The following is a 19,076-nucleotide window of genomic DNA, read 5'->3' on the forward strand; positions in this document are numbered from 1 at the left end:
GATATGTTTCAAATGATCTGAAACATGAGTGACAAAATAATGAAAAAAAAGAGAAATTTGTAAGGAGGAAACTGCTTTCAGCACTCTATACAAGCTTGACAAACCCAATCTGTTGGATTGTTGTGAATTTTCTTATTCTATCTTATTCACAAAAAAAGGCAGGTCTTTGATAAAAGAGCCACAATGTCTGAGAGTTTGTTTACAGTAACAATCGATGCTTACTGGCCTAAAGAATGGGCAGGTGGGCAGATTTACTGTGCTGAGTCAGCTGCCAAAGGACAGTCAGTTTCACTGCTGCTTTCACTTGAGCACAAGGTTTTCCACATGGAGGACGGAATGAGGTCGAGAGGTCGATACATGTCCAGGCAGCTGGATGTCCGTCCTGATAAGCAGCAGATCCGTGTTGAACGTTCAAGGGAGGATCTGTCCATCGCTTGCTCAACCCCAATTGTATTTCTTCTCTACATCAGCTTCGGACGTCTCTTGCCCTCCTTCGGTTGTCTTTAACTCTTCTTTTACATTAAATAACGTCTCTAAGAAGAAAAGGGTGCAGGTGTAGAAAGAGGTATCAAATAAATGAAACACGGGTAAATTAGACATCAAAATCAAGAATTCTGTATTCACAGAAACTTTCTGGATTGACAGTTCCTCAGGCTTTCTGAAGGTCTTTAAATATTCTACTTTGCCAGCCTTTTCAGTCCTCTACCCCTTTCAGAGCAATTTATTTTTCTATGTTTGTTTGATAAGCCACTTAAATCTAATAAATGAATAATTTAGGCTTATGAAGGGAGCTTAAAGGATGGAACAGCATTCCATCTACAAATGAGATAAATTAGAAAGAAACAGTATTAAATGCAACCTGACTGTCGGATTGTCACAAACACGCTGCTTGTTCCCATATTTTTAATAAAGTCATCAGAATATAATACTGAAATCTAGAACTTCTAAAGGCTTAACATAAAATATAGCATTCTAGAACCTGACAGGTGATTCCCAAAGTGTACCGGTAATTAAAGGAAAACTTGGCAGACAAGAAGTAGAGAAATTATTGAAACTGCAGTCAAAATAATAATAATTAAAAAAAAAACACGTCAGGAAGACTTTGTTAAACCAGATGTTTAACAAAGTCTGACTGAAATAAACTGTAAAGATGGATACTGCTCAGTACAGTAAGACAAGCAATAAATATCAATGTGTCCAACCTTAAAATGGATGCCAACATGGTGATCAGAAGACAGCAGCTAACAGTTCTGCAAATCAACACAAAATGTGAGCTGTGAAGCTACATGCGTCTCATGTTAGAATGGAGATATTTTAAAATCTGCTTTACCTGGTTGATGTAAAAGGAAACCAATAATATTCTGCAGAGACATATATGCTAACTTCCACTTGCTAACTGTTATTGTTCTTTCTAACAACGATAAGAGTAGCACCCCTACTGGTGGGGAATATGTATCATTTGGATGAATGGTCATGAGATTTGATAGTTCACATGGAAGCATTATCCCTTTAAGCTGTGAAATATTGGACCAAACAAAATAGTTGCCAAAGAAAATATTGGCTGTAATGCAGCAATATGAAGGTGAGAAGATGAGCTTAATGGACAGCATATTAGCTTAATGTTTGTATTCCATCTGTATGTGATCCTCCCAGAGACTTTCTGAAACTTGAACTGGGAGTATAGGATGTATCTAATGGAAATGATGACTGAAACAATACATGACTGCGCGCGCTCATCTCGCTGATGTGTGAAGCCATTACAATGTCATTTAGTAACTGATGTTAAGTAATTTCTCTCACCGACGACAGCTTCTGCTCCTGCTGGGGGCGCTCCGTCTTGGGCTGGCTATCTGTCCCTTTTGGCTCCGATGTCTTCACCCCGTCTGCTTGCTGCTGAAGACGGGAAGCTGCTTGGAGGAAGGGGACAGATGTGTGGCTGTCATGAGTAATAAACTCAACCATACAATGCTGCCAGCTGTTCAAGCTGGAAACAAAAAGAGATTTGAGAAAATGCAAAGGATTGATAGGACAGAGTTAGCCATTAAAACGTGGAGTGGAATCCTGACTAGCTTTGTGCTGCTGAAACTCAGTCATTTAAGCAGCTCTCTAAGTTACATCAGATGAAGGTTTGTGCTCAAGTGCGCTTGACGTGATTTGCCCAGGAAACAGAGATCGTTCTTCTTTCTTTTGCCCAATGTAGATTTTCCCATGATACATGACACAGTCTGCCTGCTTGTTACACCTTCAGGCTATCTCTGGCCTGATAGTATGAGCCAACATCTCGCAAACTCACCTGAAAGACTTCCTTGGCTGCAGGAACTGTCCTCCATGGCAGACCCATAAACAAATGAGTCTTTTTTTACTGGAGTAACACAAGACACACTTTCCTGTGAAAAGATGTGCAATTAGATTTTTATACTTAATTTTTTTTAAATAATAAATTTAAGAGGTAGCTTCAACCAAACTATAGATTAACTCCAGGTTTACATTTGCTTTAAAGCCTTTTTTTTAAATGCAGATGGTTCAAAATAGAAGACCTTCATAAACACATTAATATGTATGACTGTGCAGTCCATTTTCAGGCCCGTGATTGTTGGGATGTGATGAAATCTATTGAACCTTTCATGCTCTTTGTTTTTACTATGCAGGTAACAGCTGCTGATTTAAAACTCTGTTTCCCCCCACAGTAAATATTAAACAAAAGTTAATGGAGGCAGTATAATCAGGGGAGAGATTCAAGCATCTTTGTTTTCCCAGAGTGACTTTAATAATGTATGCACTTTCATAATGTGTTTATCAATGTGCCTGCATTTATACCCACCAGTCCAGTTTCATACTCCTCCTCGGCCTCGTGCTCCTCCACAACGCTGGCGAAGCTGCTGGCGTTGGAGGAGGAGCGAGACAAGTCCTGAGCCTCAGGGATGGAAGGCGCTCTGCAACACATCGCCAAACTACACACCTGGGTTACTTTGATCATATTAACACCTGTCTCTTTTCACATATTTCACAAGCCTTCCCGTGTGTGTAACCTTAGCACGAAAGGAGATGGTTACCTGTTCTTTGTGGCTGCAAACTCTGGAGAACTGTGGGCGGAGGAGTTGCCTGATTTGTTTTCTTGAGACAAATGGCTGGAGTCTGTAGTTTTCTGTGTGTTGGGAGAGACCTCTCGGCTGATGCAAAGAGGGGAAAATCAGGCGATGAAAACAAGCAAATTGGTTTAAGTTCTCCACTGATATAAAGATTGGAGAATTCTTGTAAAGATATGGGTTTTAAGACCAATAAAGTGCCTCTTACTACAACTGAAAAACTATGCTTATAAAAATCTACAAATGAACTGCTACATTGAACTTTATTTGATCACAAAATGTAGCTTTGTTCAAATTTGCTAGTAGAATAGTAACAAATAGAGTGCCTTGCAAAGAAAATTTACCTTCTGAACCTTTTCGCATTTTATTGAGCTACAACTACAAATCTCAATGTATTTATTGGGATTTTAGGGGATATACTAACACAAAGTGAAGAGGAAGGAAAATTATTTTCAAAATGCCTAAAAGCCAAGATTTGAAAAAGTGTGGTGTAAATTTGTATTCAGGTCTAGTTACTTTCCCACCTTTAAATAAAATCCAGTGCCAATAATGGCCATCAGAGGTCATGTAGTACACTGTCCAGTGTATGTAATTTAGTCTCAGTCCAAATGCAACAGTTTTCTGAAGGCCTCAGAAGTGTTAGTGAGAAAATAACATCAGGAAGACCAATGATCTCAAAAGACAGAGACGCAGTTGTGTGAAAGTGAGGTAAAGTTATAAAACAATATTCCAACAGTTTTACCAAAAATGTAGGTGTTAAAATAATCTTCCATAGAATTTTTTTTATTTTTATAGAGGATTATGTCAAAAAAGAAAGTGTTTTACAACCAAAAGACAAAGTTATTGACAGAGGGAAGCTGAATACAAATCCACACCACACTTTTCAGATCTTTATTTATAAGAATTTTGAAAACCATGTGTTACCACCGTTCTCTTCAAACTTCTGCACTAAGATTGTGACTGTAATGTAAGAAAATCTGAGAAAAATGTGGGTCTATCAGTCCTTTTGTAAGGTACTACAAACCATTGAGTATCCAGCAAGAATTTAAATCTGAGAAATGAATTAATTAGTTGTCCTTCCTTCCATCTGTTGCAACAGTATTCTGTCCTCACTACCCACTCCCTGCTGTACTCTCACCTCCTTTCTTGGACCTCCTGGATGTTCTCGATGCCAATGGCACTGCTGCGGCGTGAGCTAAAAGGTCCAGACTTTTTTCTGGTTGGGCTTTTCCCTGGAATAATCAATGACTAACAGGGTGCAAGAGAAACAAAATAGTAAGAGACATTTTGGGGGAAGTCATTGGTCCAAAAAATACTGTGTGTACTGTAGCGCATATTGCAATGCTGTACTGTAGCGCAATTGAAGCAAATAAAATCCATCTACATGTATAAATATTCTGCTGACAATTTATGATCTGATGGTGATAAATGTTTTTGGTTATAAAAAGAACACACCAGGATTCAGACAACTATGTTCTAATTTGGCTCTTTCTAATTTGTTGAAAATCTACATAACTACATAAAAACACTCTCTTGTTCAGAATTGTGCCCTTTCAATAGTGATATGATGTCAATTTCGTAAGTATTAAAGTACAATGTCCAAGCAAAACACCCCAAAAGCAGGAACAAATTTGTTCTGTCTGAGTTCAGACACAGTTACAAATAAGGAAATTTAAGGACATTCAGGCTTCAAGCTTTGCAATAAAGCATCAAACAACAAAAACAAATCTACCTTCCCTCATGTTATTATTCATACGTTTCTATCAGTCAAATCATTTAACACATCTGTTTTTACTACATGAATGAATGACTTAAATGAAATTGAAACATGTGGTTGAAAATCACTACATGTAATATTAACAGCACCTCCCACAGCAACATAAACTAAAACACATTATATTCTAAGCAACACAGGAATATCTAATTGTTCCATGAAGAGAACACATTAGAAATGTAAACAAATATGATAAACAGTAAGAGAGAAAATGCATGAACCTCTTCTATTGTTCCTATCCCTATGGCACTGCCTCGGCGTCCATATTTACTGGGACTTTTCCCCGCGACAAGCAATGACTGAGCCACACAAGACGGGGCAAAGGGAAGGAGAGAGGGAGATAGAGGGGGAGATAAAAGTTGGAAGAAGCAAGAGAGAGAAAAGAAAGAACACATCATAAGATCTCATGCGCAGAGCACAAAGAATTTTAACAGCAGGGAGCAAAACAGCTTTAAAAGGAGCTTGCAGCATAACTTAAAAAGCCAACATGAGGAAAAGGAAATAGTGAAAAGCTTCACAGGGTTAATTAAGTTTGAGGTCAAACATAGGAGTGCACAGCAGGAGGAGCAGCACAGCAGGCATGCTGGCAGGTACTGCCCTAAAGGATACAAGTTTGTTTACTGATGCATTAAGAGGGGGAGAAAGGGACAACTAGGGCTGACATTCCAAACAGGTACTATAGCATCAAAAAGCTTTTCATAAATGGGGCAAAAGAAATTCCCCAAAATTTGGAACATACAACATAAAAGAAGACACAAACAAGGCAAGGTGCTCTTGAGGTTTATGATAAGTGCCATGAATATTCTCTAGCCACACATCCACAAAGTTGCATCAAGTGTTTGCAATGAAAAGACAATCATTATGAAAGCATAGCAACAAGGGAGGGAGTCTGGGTAGTCATACAGCTGCTAGTCTAAGTTCACTTCAAACCCTGAAAGATGGACTCAAAAACAATCACTTCCTTTATTCCAAAATAGGCACTGTTTTCCCTAGCTAAAAGCCTGCCAATTTATGCTGCAACTCTTCTTCAAAAAGAGGACAATGCATAAAATCTTGTTTATGTTTTTTGTTTCTCTCCCATAAACAGAAAAACAAGATTAACACAAACACCATGAATCATAAATGGAAAGAGTCAGTTTGTGACAGATGAGTACAAACCAAGAGTGATTATAAAATGTCAGAAATAAAAGTAAGTGCTTTGGTGTTAAGAACATACAGATAAGGTGCCAGTAGAAGTACTTTATCACGCTGCTTTTGAGTTGAGACCCTTCTGAACACGTGTTTATCCATTGTGCTGTGAAAACACCATGTCCTGAATGTGAGGTGTGTGTTCAAATGAGCGGCATGTCAACCAAAATGAGCTACTTACAATCCCTGGAGTTTTGGGGCTCTCTGCGGGATTATGGGTAAAGCTGCCACTGTGACTAGTGGAGACTGTGTGTGACTTCTTGTTACTGAGACCCATGGCGTCCATTGACTGGCTTCTGCTGCGGATGACCCGCTGCAGAGAGAACGAGGAGATATCCGTAGTGAGTGGATCCACCTTCACCTCTCTATAAAGGGAATTTATACCGTATTGGTTTCCCAACTAAATATGTGTAACGGCCTTAACAGATTATTTTTTTATGTAGGAAAAGCGCATTCTGGATAAATTAAGTATCTTTGAATACAAGGTGGTCAGATTGTCTTGGAGTTTTAAATTTATTCTGTTTCTCTGGGGTATACATATGGCATGACAGAGAGATCAATTTCTCTTAGACAGTCATCAAAATGGGGAGGACAAGAGAACATGCCATTCAAATAGAGCAGAACAATCAGCTGATGTTCATAAGTCATAAGTACAGCCGTAACAGGACTTACGACATATGAAGTCATAAGTCAGTTCAGGCAAAGCAAACTTGCCTTAACTTGCCCAAATCTTGAATTGTGATATTATAAAACAAAGCAAAGCAAAAAATAAAAATAAAAATAATAATAATCTGGAGCTGCAACCACCAGTGGTTTTCTGGAACCAGAGCTGCAAACCAGTTGTTTGAAGCTTGCTAAACACTACTGGGACTTAAACCGGAATGATCTGGAGGAAGAAGTATCATGATGTGGGGCAATTTTTCTTATTTCTCAAAGGCAAGGAGAACATTTCAATAAAAATCTGGTGACTTCTGGCAGAAAATTGAAAATGGACCATCACTGGACTGGTACAGGATATTGATCAAAAACAGACCTCATTCTATTAGAAAACCTCACACAAATGGTTTAAATTTTCCACTGCAACCTTTTTATATTAGTTTTTAGCTAATTAATTAATTAATTAATTATATTTTATTCATGTCAGTTTGTTCTATTAATAAAACAGAGTTTATTAGCTCTATTGCTAGATGTGATTAAATATAAATGTTATGAGGTGATTAAGGAAATGTAGTTTTAATAACAAGTGTGTGTGCAATATGTGTGTGACAGGTGTGTTGTGTATGCAGGACTGCTTCTTAACGTTTATTGGTAGTGCAGATCAATGGACAACAGGAAGAAAGTAAACTAAGGGTATGCCACTTAAGAAAATGTTGCTAAAAATGAAGATACATCTTCATTAAAATGATCAATTACTAGTTGAGCTTAGATGAGTCTGACACATGAAGACGACTAAGACAAGGACTGCAAAAATTAAGAGACAGCAGGACAATACAATCTACCCAGCTGTACTACACAGAGACAAAGAAGAGTGGAAAATCTTTACAGATGTAACTTGCAAAGGTGGCAACGACAAAGAGACAGCAAGTTAGTATTTGGCAACTTGGCAATAGGAGGGCAAGAGCACATTTAAGGTAGTCTATAATAAAGGTTGAAGAAAAACTGGTTGACAGAAATACTGAGAGCAGCTGAGACTGAAGTTGAAGAGAAAAAAAAAAGGTTAACTGAAGAAAAACATTAATGGAACGCTGCCCATGGGGAGATGTGCAAATTGCATCATAAGTTGCATAATGAAGGGTCATTAAATTGGTCATCAGCTATCACAATTCCTGCTGCCATGCCTCAGTAGCTGGGTGTCGCTTCACCACGGTCAGTGATGGAGAACTCTGTCAGACCAAAGTGCCTTTCATATACAAGAGGACACTCTGCAGCCTCCAAAGCCACAACGCTATGTGAAAACCCACGAGTTCAGCAGTCACAGCCAAGTGAGGACAGCAAGGGACTGGTCCTTTGAGATACCGCACATTTTCTATGCTTTGTTTCCTCATGTGTGAATACCCAGAATCCCAGCCAAGAGAAAGGAGAGGACAAAAAGAAAAAGGAAAACATCCGAAAAGTTTTTCCACTCATCACCACTCTTGCCCATGCATGTGCAGTTGCAGATAACCAGTGCACCTAATCAATAAACAAAGTAACACTGTACCTTAAAGGACTCGAAGAAGCCGCCCCCTCCGCCTCCACCTCCGTTCTCCAGCTTATCTTCGTCCCCACCCAGACCCATCATGGACTGGCTGTTAATGTGCAGCTCCTCATACAGTGTTTCCAGCAAAGCCGAACGTGTTCGCTCCTGCCAGCAAACAAATCCACTACCTTTTCAGTGACAGTACATCTACAAATTCATTTTGGAAGGCCGATGAAGCCATTAGGTTGCAGATAGATCCAAACGGTTGGATGCTAGATTCTAGCAACATGAATAAACACATTTTAATAAATGGGAAAAAAATGACAATGTTTTCTTAAATATGCCTCTCACCTCCAGCTTTGCAAACTTCTCAGCCTTGTAGCAGGCATACTCCGCATTGATAAGCTTTGTGAAGAGGAACTCATGGAATTCAGGGCCCTGCAAAAATACACAACATTTGGAGAAGAATAAATGAAGGTACTTATATGGCATCTCCCTGGGAAACAGATGTGTTTGTTTGGTTGCTGACCTTTCTGAAGATGGCAGGGTCAGGTAGAGCAGGTCCAAAGAAAGGTACATCATCTCTAGCAGTGACTGACACCTGAGCAAAAAAAAAAACAAAACAAAAAACAAAAGTGAGAACGTTTTTTGTTTTTGCATTTTAGACACACTGGTCAATAGAGTTTCTGAATGGTGATGTCATTTATTAATCAAGATTTTTTTTAAGAGGTGAAAAAAAATCCAAACAGACCTGAGTCTATGTGAAAAAGTAATTCCAGGGTATGATCTTGTTAACTCATGAATTAACTTTGATTAATCAAATTATCTTTGGTTCATAGGCCACACCGAGGCCTGATTACTGCCCAACCATTAAAATCAAGAAAAACCCTAAAAAGAACCTGACCTGTCTGACAACATGAATTAGGCAAGAAGAAAAGAAAAGAAAAGAAAACACATCTAAAGAAATTCAAGAACAAAATAGAATGTCATTAAAATGTATGAGTTTGGAAAGTGTTACAAAAATAAATTCTCATGTTTTAATACTCCAGTGAAGCACAGTGAGAGACATTATCCACAAATAGAGTAAATATGCACACATGCTAAAACTGCTTCTTAATTTTACTAAGAATCATTCAGGAAATCACAAAAACCCACTCCAAAAAAACTAAAACATACCTGTAATAGCATTCTGCAGGTCACAGTTGCCTCAGTTGAGGTCAATATCAATAAGAAAAAACTCAGCAAATATTAGTTGGAAGAGTTTAAAGGTTAACTTCTGCTGACCAAAAAAACCTCCCACAAATATCTATCTCAGATTTACAGAAAACATCCTGACGATTCTGCAGCCCTTTGGAGTTGAAATTTATTGAACAAAGAGACAAAAGGGTAAAGGTCTCATTTGGAAACTGATCTTTATACAGTAATTACTGTGAGTGTCATAATCTGATCTGAAAAGTCTTTGCTATAATAGAAAACTGTCAATCTGTGAAACAAACCTTGTATGTAACATTGTCTGAGCATGCGTTCTCCACCTGCACCACAACATACGCATGCAAGAAGTTGGATTGGATCATGTCCGGTACAAAGGGAGTGTTTTCCTCCTGGAACACGATGGCCACAATGTCGTTGCCTATGTGCCTCTTCCTCTGCAGCTGAAGGAGGGAGACACAACAGAAAGTAACCAACTTAAAAATATACGATAACCAGCCCTAGCACTAAAAATATAGTTGTGTTAGAGAATCCTTCAAAGAACCTGCACTCAAAGATTGTCTGAAGAGAAATGTGTTTGGGTCCCAAAAGAGTAGAGTAATCCTTGTGACATAAAAACCTCTCAAAGAGATCAGTTCAGTTTTACAGTCAAACATATTGTAACTCTCCCATATATTACATATATTACAAAAAGAATAAAGTATGAACAGTACTGGAAAATATATACATGATATAGTTATTACAGCTACATTTCCCATTTTTGATCCCTAAATATGTTTGCTAGGCAGATACATCACAGAAATATATCATTTGGAATAGCAGAGAAGGCAATGTCAAACAAAGAATGGGTGGTAGCCACACAAATGACTGTAGTACTGCATTTCCCTTGTTGCCAAAAAGCTTCAAGTTGCCAAAAGGTCACAGCACACGTCCTGAAGTATAAATCTTTTATGCAGGCAATCTACTTTAAGAAAAAAAAAAATCTGCCACTGCAAAACAAATGGGACAGATTCTTTTTGTGCTGAAATATGAATGCATGTTGTCACCTTACTACCTTTTGCAAGATATTCTAACTTAGTTGCATACATAAACACCTAAGGAGATGACTTCATCTCATTCTATCTAAAATTTATGTAGATGTCACCTTGAGGTGTCACATGAGTACTTGTTCCAGATATTTCTTTTCTACATCAGATAGCAGAATACAAGTTATGAGTGCAGATCAGAATGTATATATGTACCATAATGAAATTCTTATCAAGAATATTGCTACCCAAAGCAATCAGATGCATGTATGTCAGAAAGAAGTGACAGGAGATTCTGCTAACAGATACAGAAAGAGGGGAATTCAAAATCATGCTAAGCACATTCTTTGACCCTTCATGGTCTGACACTCCACAGGAGACAGTAGCCTTCCATCATTTATAGGGCTATTAAACAATATAATACAACTGTTAAATGAAGCTGCATCACATACCTCACCTGCCACTTTATTAAGTACACCTGTCCAATTCCTTATGCTGAAAATGACAGAATCTGTCAGATTGCAGCAACTCATTGCACCTAGATGTGTTGAAATGGTTCAAATGCATGAGCATGACTTAGAAACACAGCTTTAAATGATTTTGAACATTGCATCCTGGTCAGTGTAAGACCCGCTGTTCTGAGTGTTTCAGAAACTGCAAATCTGCTGAAAATTTCATGCACAGTTCTCTCTCTTACGGCTCATGTGTTCATCCTGCCAGCAGATTAAGATGCTAGTGGCGTGATGGTGGGGAGAATATTTTCTTGGCCAGCTTTGGGCCCATTATTACCAGTTGAAAAGAGCATTGTTGAAAATTTATAGCCTGCTGTATCCATACATCTTGATTCAAATGACCTCCCCAGATCTTTATCTAATAAAGCACCTTGGGGATGGTTGAAACAGGACATTCACAACACAGATGAGCTTCTGACAAATCTTTTACAACTGCATCAGACTGTGAAGGCAATTTGTTGCAACAGAATATCTGCGAAATACCTTCTGATATTGCTGAATCAATACCACAAGAAATTAATAGTTTTAAAATGGAGTCCAACACAGTACTAGCGAGGTGTACCTAATAAAGTGGCTTGTAAATTTAGATTAAAAACAGTGTCTGTAATGTTAACATGCCCTTGAAAAATGTCTCACAAGACCAGTTGTATATTCAGCCCAACAGAGCCAATATTTACTCTGTAATTAAGAGATGATGATGGCATTTGCTTTTCCAGAAACAGTTCACTTGCTTTATAGCCTCTTCGTGTTATAGCCAGGCTGTTTGTCATGCTGTGAACAATCAACCATCTGGCTCCAAACCTGGGAGGTTTCCACGATGTGCTGGAGCCATAGCAGACATACACAAGCCAGAAATGAATTCTCACTAAGAGTGTTTCAGAACTAAGTAAAATGTTCAGACTAAATATTTGGTAAAAATCATGCTGACTTCAAAGTCAGGCTGAATTCTTCTCAGGCATTTTCAAAAATGGTTTAAAGCTGTGTTCTATATCAATCCTTAAAATATTCCAAAGAATTTTTATTTATTAGACTTCAGAAAATATTAAGATAATTAAGTAATATTAAGAATATTATTTTCACAGGTATAGTGAAAACTGCATAAAAACTTTAATAATAGACACATATTACAGAACCTAGCTCTCTGGCAGTAGACGTCATAACTGTTTCAGCAGTTTTAATTATTTATTGATAGATACTGGTGATAAATTTCTAAGGCAATATGAAAGGCTGAATATTAGAGAACACATTATATGTAAATTCAGGCAGTCAGGTTGCTGTTGCATCCCTTTATAGTTGACATTTTTAGTAGTTCCTTTCACGCACTCTTTCCGAAGTCAGACAGCTTATTCTCTCCATGCAGATTTACTGCTAGGCCAGATCATCACGCTGGATAAATTCAGCCTATTTTCCTTCCAGAATAAAGGCTTTGGTTTTAAATGTGCTCCCAGCCTCCTTTTTCCTGTTCTCTGATGAATCATCCCATGTGGGTGGTGTTTATGTCCTCTGTTTGTCTCCATGACTTGGCTTTATGAACCAACTGTGCAGGGTTACTTTGGTAACAAAGTTCAAACCACTCATGGCACTAAAGAACTTCTGAGAACAAATACAGCACTTTGCAAAAACAATAGCAGAGAGATGAGAGTCTGCACCCAGAAACCAACAGAGCAAGAATTTCAATGCAGGAAGGAAGAACTGCAGTGTCATTTTCGACAACAAACTCATGTTAGGTGTAGTTTCTCAACTATAGAGCAACATGTTAAGATGATTTCTGTAGAATTGCATCACCACCAAAAATAACAAATCATTGACATGTCACGTGGAGTAAATATGTACAGAAACCATAAGATAAGAAAAAAATTTATCTGAAATGCTAACAGATTTTTCACAGTTAAACTTCTAAAGGAGATCAAAAGGCAAGTTATGAGTAATATTAATTTTCCTGAAGCTTTCATTGGTTTTGGTACTGTTTAAAACTCAGTGGTAACTCCAGGAATGCAGCAGCATCAAATGGGGTCTCAGTAAAACCCATTCTCTCACAATGACTACACTTTATAGCCACACTGTCATTCAACTTTTGGATGCATCCTTGCTGCAACACATCTGGATCAAAAGGCTGAATTACCAGGTTTTGGAAAGGCCTGGTCATTAACCATGTGTTTGATCCAGGTGCATTGGAGCAGGGATGCATTCAAAAGTTGCAGGACTGTCTCACTCAAGGACTAGAGTTGCTTATAGCGTATATAGTCACTAACTGCAAAAAAAAGTGCAACTGCAGCAAATTTGAAAGGGATTTTGCAAACTCATGCATTCTGTCACTTCTGAGTCAAGAGAAGAAATAGTTCTGGTCAGGATTAAAAGCCTCTGTTCCCATGATAATTTCACTGTAACTACACTGTGATGGTGTATTATAATCACTTCAGAGTCAAAGGAAGTTTGAAACATTTAATGAATAAAGTGTCAGCATCACACTAAGGCACACCCAAACAGCAGCAACTGTCAGTGCATCAATAAAGATCAAGATCTGTTTATGATTCACCAGAGACTGTGGTTCTTTTTATTTGTGCCTCAGAACATAAATTGGTTAAAACTGTAAATGAATATGTTGAATGAAGGATTTACTTTTGCTTTTGCCAAAGACAGCTACAAACAATGCTGATGACTTAAATAGAAAGTGAAAATGAACAGAAAGTTTTCCAAAGACTATTTTTAAACTGATACAACCAAATCATAATGGGAAATGTTGTATACAGATTAATCAAACAAAACATTTACTCCATGTAAACTCCATCCTGAAGGTCCTGATAAATAAAAAAATATTACCGTATTACAAGAGTCTTTTCCTGGGGTAATTTTTAGTTTCTTTTAACCCCAGGAAATTCAAGAAAAATGCTCTTACTGAAAGTGGTTCATAAAGTGGAAACTCTTTATGAGCCACGGGCACACTAGGGTGTTTCCACTTCCTCCTGCCTTAATAACAGTATTTTTTTAACTACAGCATGACCAAATTATAAGTCAAGTGTTATGATATTCAAACATATTGAGCAAGCTCTGAGGTGAAATACTGGAAAACATTCAAATCAGGAAGAATAGGTCTATTTTGGCACAGTTTGGAGCGTTTCCATACTTTAGCGATGATGATGGTGTGCAGACCACAGCGGCTGTGGGAGTCTTTCTAAAGTAGGGCACAGTTTCTTTTCCAGTTGCTTTCTTGAATCCCTTTTTATTCATCTGCGATCTGGGGCTCTGCAATTATTTTTGTCACTGCTGTGGCTCAGAAGGGGTTTGTTCACAAACTGGAAGGTTGGTAGTTCTGCCAACAGCAGCACCAATTTGCCTTGTCCAAGTGCTAAGATAATATACTGAACACAAAATAAACCCTCAACTACCTCCAGAAAAAAAAAAACAGCACAGTTTATTTTCATTTTTCTTTTAAGGGTCTGAAATTTCCCTATTGCAGCCTCCGTCTAGAAGGTGTGTGTAAAGTACACTCTTACTGACTCTTTGAAAATTAACTGGGTAATTGGCAGCCAGGTGCTGCTAATCAAAGGCACTCAGTCAAGTAATTAGCAGTAAGTGTGAGCACATCTATAAGGCAGAAGCCTGTGTAGTTTGCTGATAAGGAGTACTTAAGCTTCTGTTTACAAAATGCTAGAAAGGGAAGACACCAGCAATGATGTGAGAAATGAAATTGTTGCTATCAATGTGAAAAAGGCTATAAGGCTGGCTGTCTAAAATGACTGCAGTTCAGCATTATGTGACAGAAATGCCCATCAGTTGCTGGCTGCTACTATCCTTGAGGTCAAATCTACGAAATGTTCAGAATAAAAGAAACAGTTAACTAAATCTGGGCAGCACAGTGGCGCAGTTGGTAGAGCTGTTGCCTTGCAGAAGGTCCTGGGTTCGATTCCCGGCCCAGGGTCTTTCTGCATGGAGTTTGCATGTTCTCCTGTACATGCATGGGTTCTCTCCGGGTTCTCCGGCTTCCTCCCACAGTCCAAAAACGTGACTGTCAGGTTAATTGGTCTCTCTAAATTCTCCCTAGGTGTGAGTGTGTGTGTGAATGGTTGTTTGTCTTGTATGCCTCTGTGTTGCCCTGTGACAGACTGGCGACCTGTCCAGGGTGTACCCCGCCTCTCGCCCAGGATGCAGCTGGAGATAGGCACCAGCAACCCTCCCGACCCCATTAGGGACGAAGGGTGTATAGAAAATGGATGGATGGATGGATGGATGGTAAACTAAATCTTAAGTCTTGGGTAGGATGCTAAAGGTTAAAGGTCACAAAGCTACAAAGGGGAAATATGGCCTGATTGGAACAGATACTCCTGCCTTTGTCTCAGTAAAACATGACTTAGGTTAGCACACTTTACCCCACAGAACCATAATACAGGACTGCTTGATGATACAAAAAATTCAAATTACTTTGGTCAATAATGAAGTCCTTGAAATTATTTAACATGATTAATTATTGAGTCTGGAAATCCATTGCAATTATTGCATATAAAATTAAATTAGACCATACTTGGAAAAGGGAATGTGACAAATAATATAATATATCCTTTGTTTTTTATTGATTATATTCTTTTTTATGCTGTTTCAGGAAAAATTTTAATAGGAATGTGTTTAATTGAACAGCCCTGACAGAGAAATGAGGCAATATGGTGTTTTTAGACATTTGCACAAACACCCACCAAATGCCCTTAAGGCCAATCAATATTAAGTGTTTATGAAGTCTATTTATCTTATTTTTATTTTCACTATACAGGACTTATTTTGTTTTGTAGCTGATTTGATCTGGGTTTCACGCTTCTTCAACAAAAAGTTAAAGAAATCTGGAAATCTCTAAAATAGTTTCAAAACTATTCCAGCAAAGCTTTAATGTCATTTTCTTCCTCAATTTCCCCCAATATATAAAAAAACTTCCTAAAATGGTAGACCAGTCAATATTTTTTACTCTTTTTTCTAATCATGAAAAGCATAGAATAAACACAGGAAAAAAAAGATCAATCTTATTTACATTAATTGAAACTAAGCTCGCAACCCAGACCAGATCAACAGGAAAACTTCACAAATCAAAACCAGAAAGACACTACAACACTCATGAGTAACTGGAATTTGTCTATACCTGCTGTGAGTCTCCTTCCGTATAAGGCAGTTTGGTGGACACATGAAACATAATCTCCTTATTATGGAAATTTGTGTAAACTGATTCCATCCCCGTCTGGCCGTGAGTGACATCAAGTCCACCTCGAAAACTGGAGAAGCAAAAGAGAAGTATGGGAATTAAACATAATAAAGAAAAAGATGGAGGAGGAAGAAAATTTGGAGTAAAAGGATAAAAATCTTGACAGGACAGATGATGCTGTCAGTAGAATGTAATTTTATCATAGCTCTTGATCTATGATGATCACTCACTTAATGAAGGGAACTCCATCTTCCTACTTAGCTTACAATCTCAGCAACTCAATCTTTTTTATATTTTTTCTCTAGTTCTTTAAAGAAATTTTTGATAAGCCACTGAGTGACTGATAGTCTCCCTTTTATAGACATTAGGAAGAGTACTCTACTAAAAATTTAAGGTGTTTAAAGAAATTAACTGAAAAATGTCAAACCCTTTAAAGTCATGAAGCTCAATCTTTGTCCCCAAAAACTCCAGAAACTCAATGAAGGCTGGACTTTCTTCCATGTTCCCAAACAACTCCTCCTCTGATGTCTGCAAACAGCAGGCAGAAAGCATTTTCCAGGAGTTTGGTACGTGAGTCTGAAAGCAAAGATTAGCTGAAGTATCTCTGAAATGCACACACCTGGCCAAACTTTTGATAAATGACTCCAAACTTGAAGTTGTTGCTGATTACATGCTCATCAAAGGTGACAATGAGTCTTGAAGCCTGAGGATGAAAAAATGGGGAGTTCTTCATGTCACGTCATGATGATTAAGTGTTGATGGATGGCATGAAAAAGGAGGAAAAAATACAGCTACCTTTGGATAGAGGACAGGGTAAAACCTATCCACATTTACCTCTTCACAAACAAGCTGCAAAATAATAGAAACAACAATGTCCTTCATCCATTTTGAATACAACTTAATTACTAATTCAGTATGATTGTGATTACCTACCTTTGCCATCTGAACCACATTGGGAAACTCAGTAAGGCAGGAAATGGGGATCACATCATGATAGGTTTTGTATTTTGTGCTGAAAGGTAAATATCAATGAAGGAGTTTAGGAGAATGGAAGGAGTTAAACAACAAACAAGAAATGTTCACCCATAAAAAGCCACCAAGAAATTATTACATGCAAATATCAAGACAATAGGTGAGAAGCTTTAAGATCAACACTTTGTAAAATGCAGTTAGTTTCTTCTTTATTAGTAGTTGTAACAAATTAAAATCTAACTCTTACATCAGTGGAAAAAGAAGAAAAAAAATCAAATGCTGAAGGCAGAAACAATATTTTTTTCTTTTTAAAAGTAAACATGCAACACCTTGAGAGTTAATTACCCTGAAAATATATAGTTGAGACTCATTAAATCCATCTCAAGAACAGCAATTTTCTTGCTTAGCGAGTATAATTATGAACGCTGCTAAACCTGACTCAAACTGCAAAAATATGTATAATAATAATTTAGAAACAGTATTACAGGAGAAATGGCTAACTTTAGTATGTTTTTAAAAAAATAAAAAATAAAATCTCTCTGTCCTGACAGTAGAATATGAGACAGATAATCTGGAAAAAAAAAAAAAATAATAATAAAAAAAAATACAGGGTTCTCTAGCTCGTCCCAGTACTGCTATTGCCATCTGCTGAAATACATAGCTCTTGGTCAGAAACAACCAATCAGATATTGTAGCGCTGTCAACCATGCTCGTGTACATGCCGCTCACAACCTTCCCTCAATCAGCGTGTACCGTCACTCAAGCTCAAGATGAACCCATTTTATCAGCTCTCATCATTTAAACAAGGTTACTTGAATTATCATATAATCAGCCAGTGGACATATTGTTGAAGAAAAACAGTATTGAGCATTTTCAGTAAAAGAGAAATACAATATGAGTTACTCTGCTGGTCATTCAGGTCTGTTAAATATGATCATTTTCCACTGCCTGTGACTACATACAGTTGAAGGGGTAACTGTGGGTGGTGTTCACCTACCAGAAAACAAGACAAAGTGAAAAACATTGTGGGCTGTGTTACTGCTACCACACCGAACAGTCATCCACTCTGAAGATCCATTAACAAGCAAGAAGCGATGCTATTAAAATCTTAAGAGGAATCTCTTGGGTGCTAAATTTAATTCACAGGTTACACTGCACACTGAGTGCTGCCTCTCATCCGCTCCTCCCTCTCAATAAGAGTGATGAAGTGGAGGATTTTAGTGAATAAACATGACTTTGGGCAATAGCGGGTGGAAGGCCTTATACTTTTTCAGCAGAGGTGAATGCTGGGTTGATTGCTGGATATTTTGTCACCACTCTTAAAAAAAGCAAGCAGCAAATTGCCCCTACTTCTCTCTTGCTGATTCAGTTTTTTGTGTGTTTGAGAGGCCCCTCAAAGAAGAATAAAAAAAAAGAAACATACCAACACTACATTCTGCATGTAAAAAGAAGAACAAGTACAGGGCAAAATGTTAAAACACTTGGAGGGAATACAGAAAAGAAGGGTGCTGTTATTGTGATGAACAGAGGGAAGACAAAAAAAACCATTAATAGCAGACAAAACAAGTCAGAGTTAGAGGGAAATAATGGAACATAATGATACCGTAGCATCAAGCGCAGATGCTCTTGATCCCCAATGACTTCATACTTCATTGAGAAGACCAAGTGGCCGAGGGCAGCATCCATCGTGTAGTAATTAAAGTGTTCCTGGGGGCAGATAAGTGAAGGAAATGTTACTATGATGTAATTCCACAAAGAACTGACAATGGGTGACACAATAATAAAAAGATACTGCTGTGATAAATTCACAACTAGGAGTGGAGCTGAGAGTAACAATCCTATTATCATTGTACAAAATGTTTTATTGCACAGTCTACTGAACACTAAAACAATCTTACTGCAGCTGCACAAAACTCGAGGATACTTTAGATAAACATATGATGGGATTT

The 19,076-nt window shown here is 37.9% G+C and overlaps 1 protein-coding gene across 8 annotated transcripts in view; it reads right to left on the reverse strand.

Annotated features, from left to right (window-relative positions):
• Window positions 1–374: 374 nt before the first annotated feature.
• rap1gapb (RAP1 GTPase activating protein b) overlaps window positions 375–19,076 on the reverse strand; it is an 89,878-nt gene continuing 71,176 nt past the window's right edge. For 3 of the 8 annotated variants that reach the window (XM_044121695.1, XM_044121690.1, XM_044121696.1), the window contains 19 exons: window positions 18,731–18,834; window positions 17,089–17,167; window positions 16,951–17,004; window positions 16,775–16,858; window positions 16,583–16,683; window positions 16,096–16,225; window positions 9,724–9,879; window positions 8,757–8,828; window positions 8,579–8,665; window positions 8,249–8,392; window positions 6,230–6,361; window positions 5,082–5,159; window positions 4,225–4,334; window positions 3,054–3,170; window positions 2,822–2,951; window positions 2,294–2,387; window positions 1,801–1,907; window positions 1,203–1,250; window positions 375–533 (listed from right to left, as the gene is read on the reverse strand). In XM_044121695.1, coding sequence (XP_043977630.1) covers window positions 1,242–1,250; window positions 1,801–1,907; window positions 2,294–2,387; window positions 2,822–2,951; window positions 3,054–3,170; window positions 4,225–4,334; window positions 5,082–5,159; window positions 6,230–6,361; window positions 8,249–8,392; window positions 8,579–8,665; window positions 8,757–8,828; window positions 9,724–9,879; window positions 16,096–16,225; window positions 16,583–16,683; window positions 16,775–16,858; window positions 16,951–17,004; window positions 17,089–17,167; window positions 18,731–18,834 — 1,788 coding nt within the window. In that variant the 3' untranslated portion in view covers window positions 375–533; window positions 1,203–1,241. Of the gene's footprint in view, window positions 534–1,202; window positions 1,251–1,800; window positions 1,908–2,293; window positions 2,388–2,821; window positions 2,952–3,053; window positions 3,171–4,224; window positions 4,335–5,081; window positions 5,160–6,229; window positions 6,362–8,248; window positions 8,393–8,578; window positions 8,666–8,756; window positions 8,829–9,723; window positions 9,880–16,095; window positions 16,226–16,582; window positions 16,732–16,774; window positions 16,859–16,950; window positions 17,005–17,088; window positions 17,168–18,730; window positions 18,835–19,076 lie in introns of all 8 variants that reach the window. The other 5 variants (XM_044121692.1, XM_044121693.1, XM_044121691.1 and 2 more) reach the window with 4 other exon arrangements.

This window comes from Gambusia affinis, linkage group LG07, assembly GCF_019740435.1.
Source record: "Gambusia affinis linkage group LG07, SWU_Gaff_1.0, whole genome shotgun sequence".
Lineage (NCBI taxonomy): Eukaryota > Metazoa > Chordata > Actinopteri > Cyprinodontiformes > Poeciliidae > Gambusia > Gambusia affinis.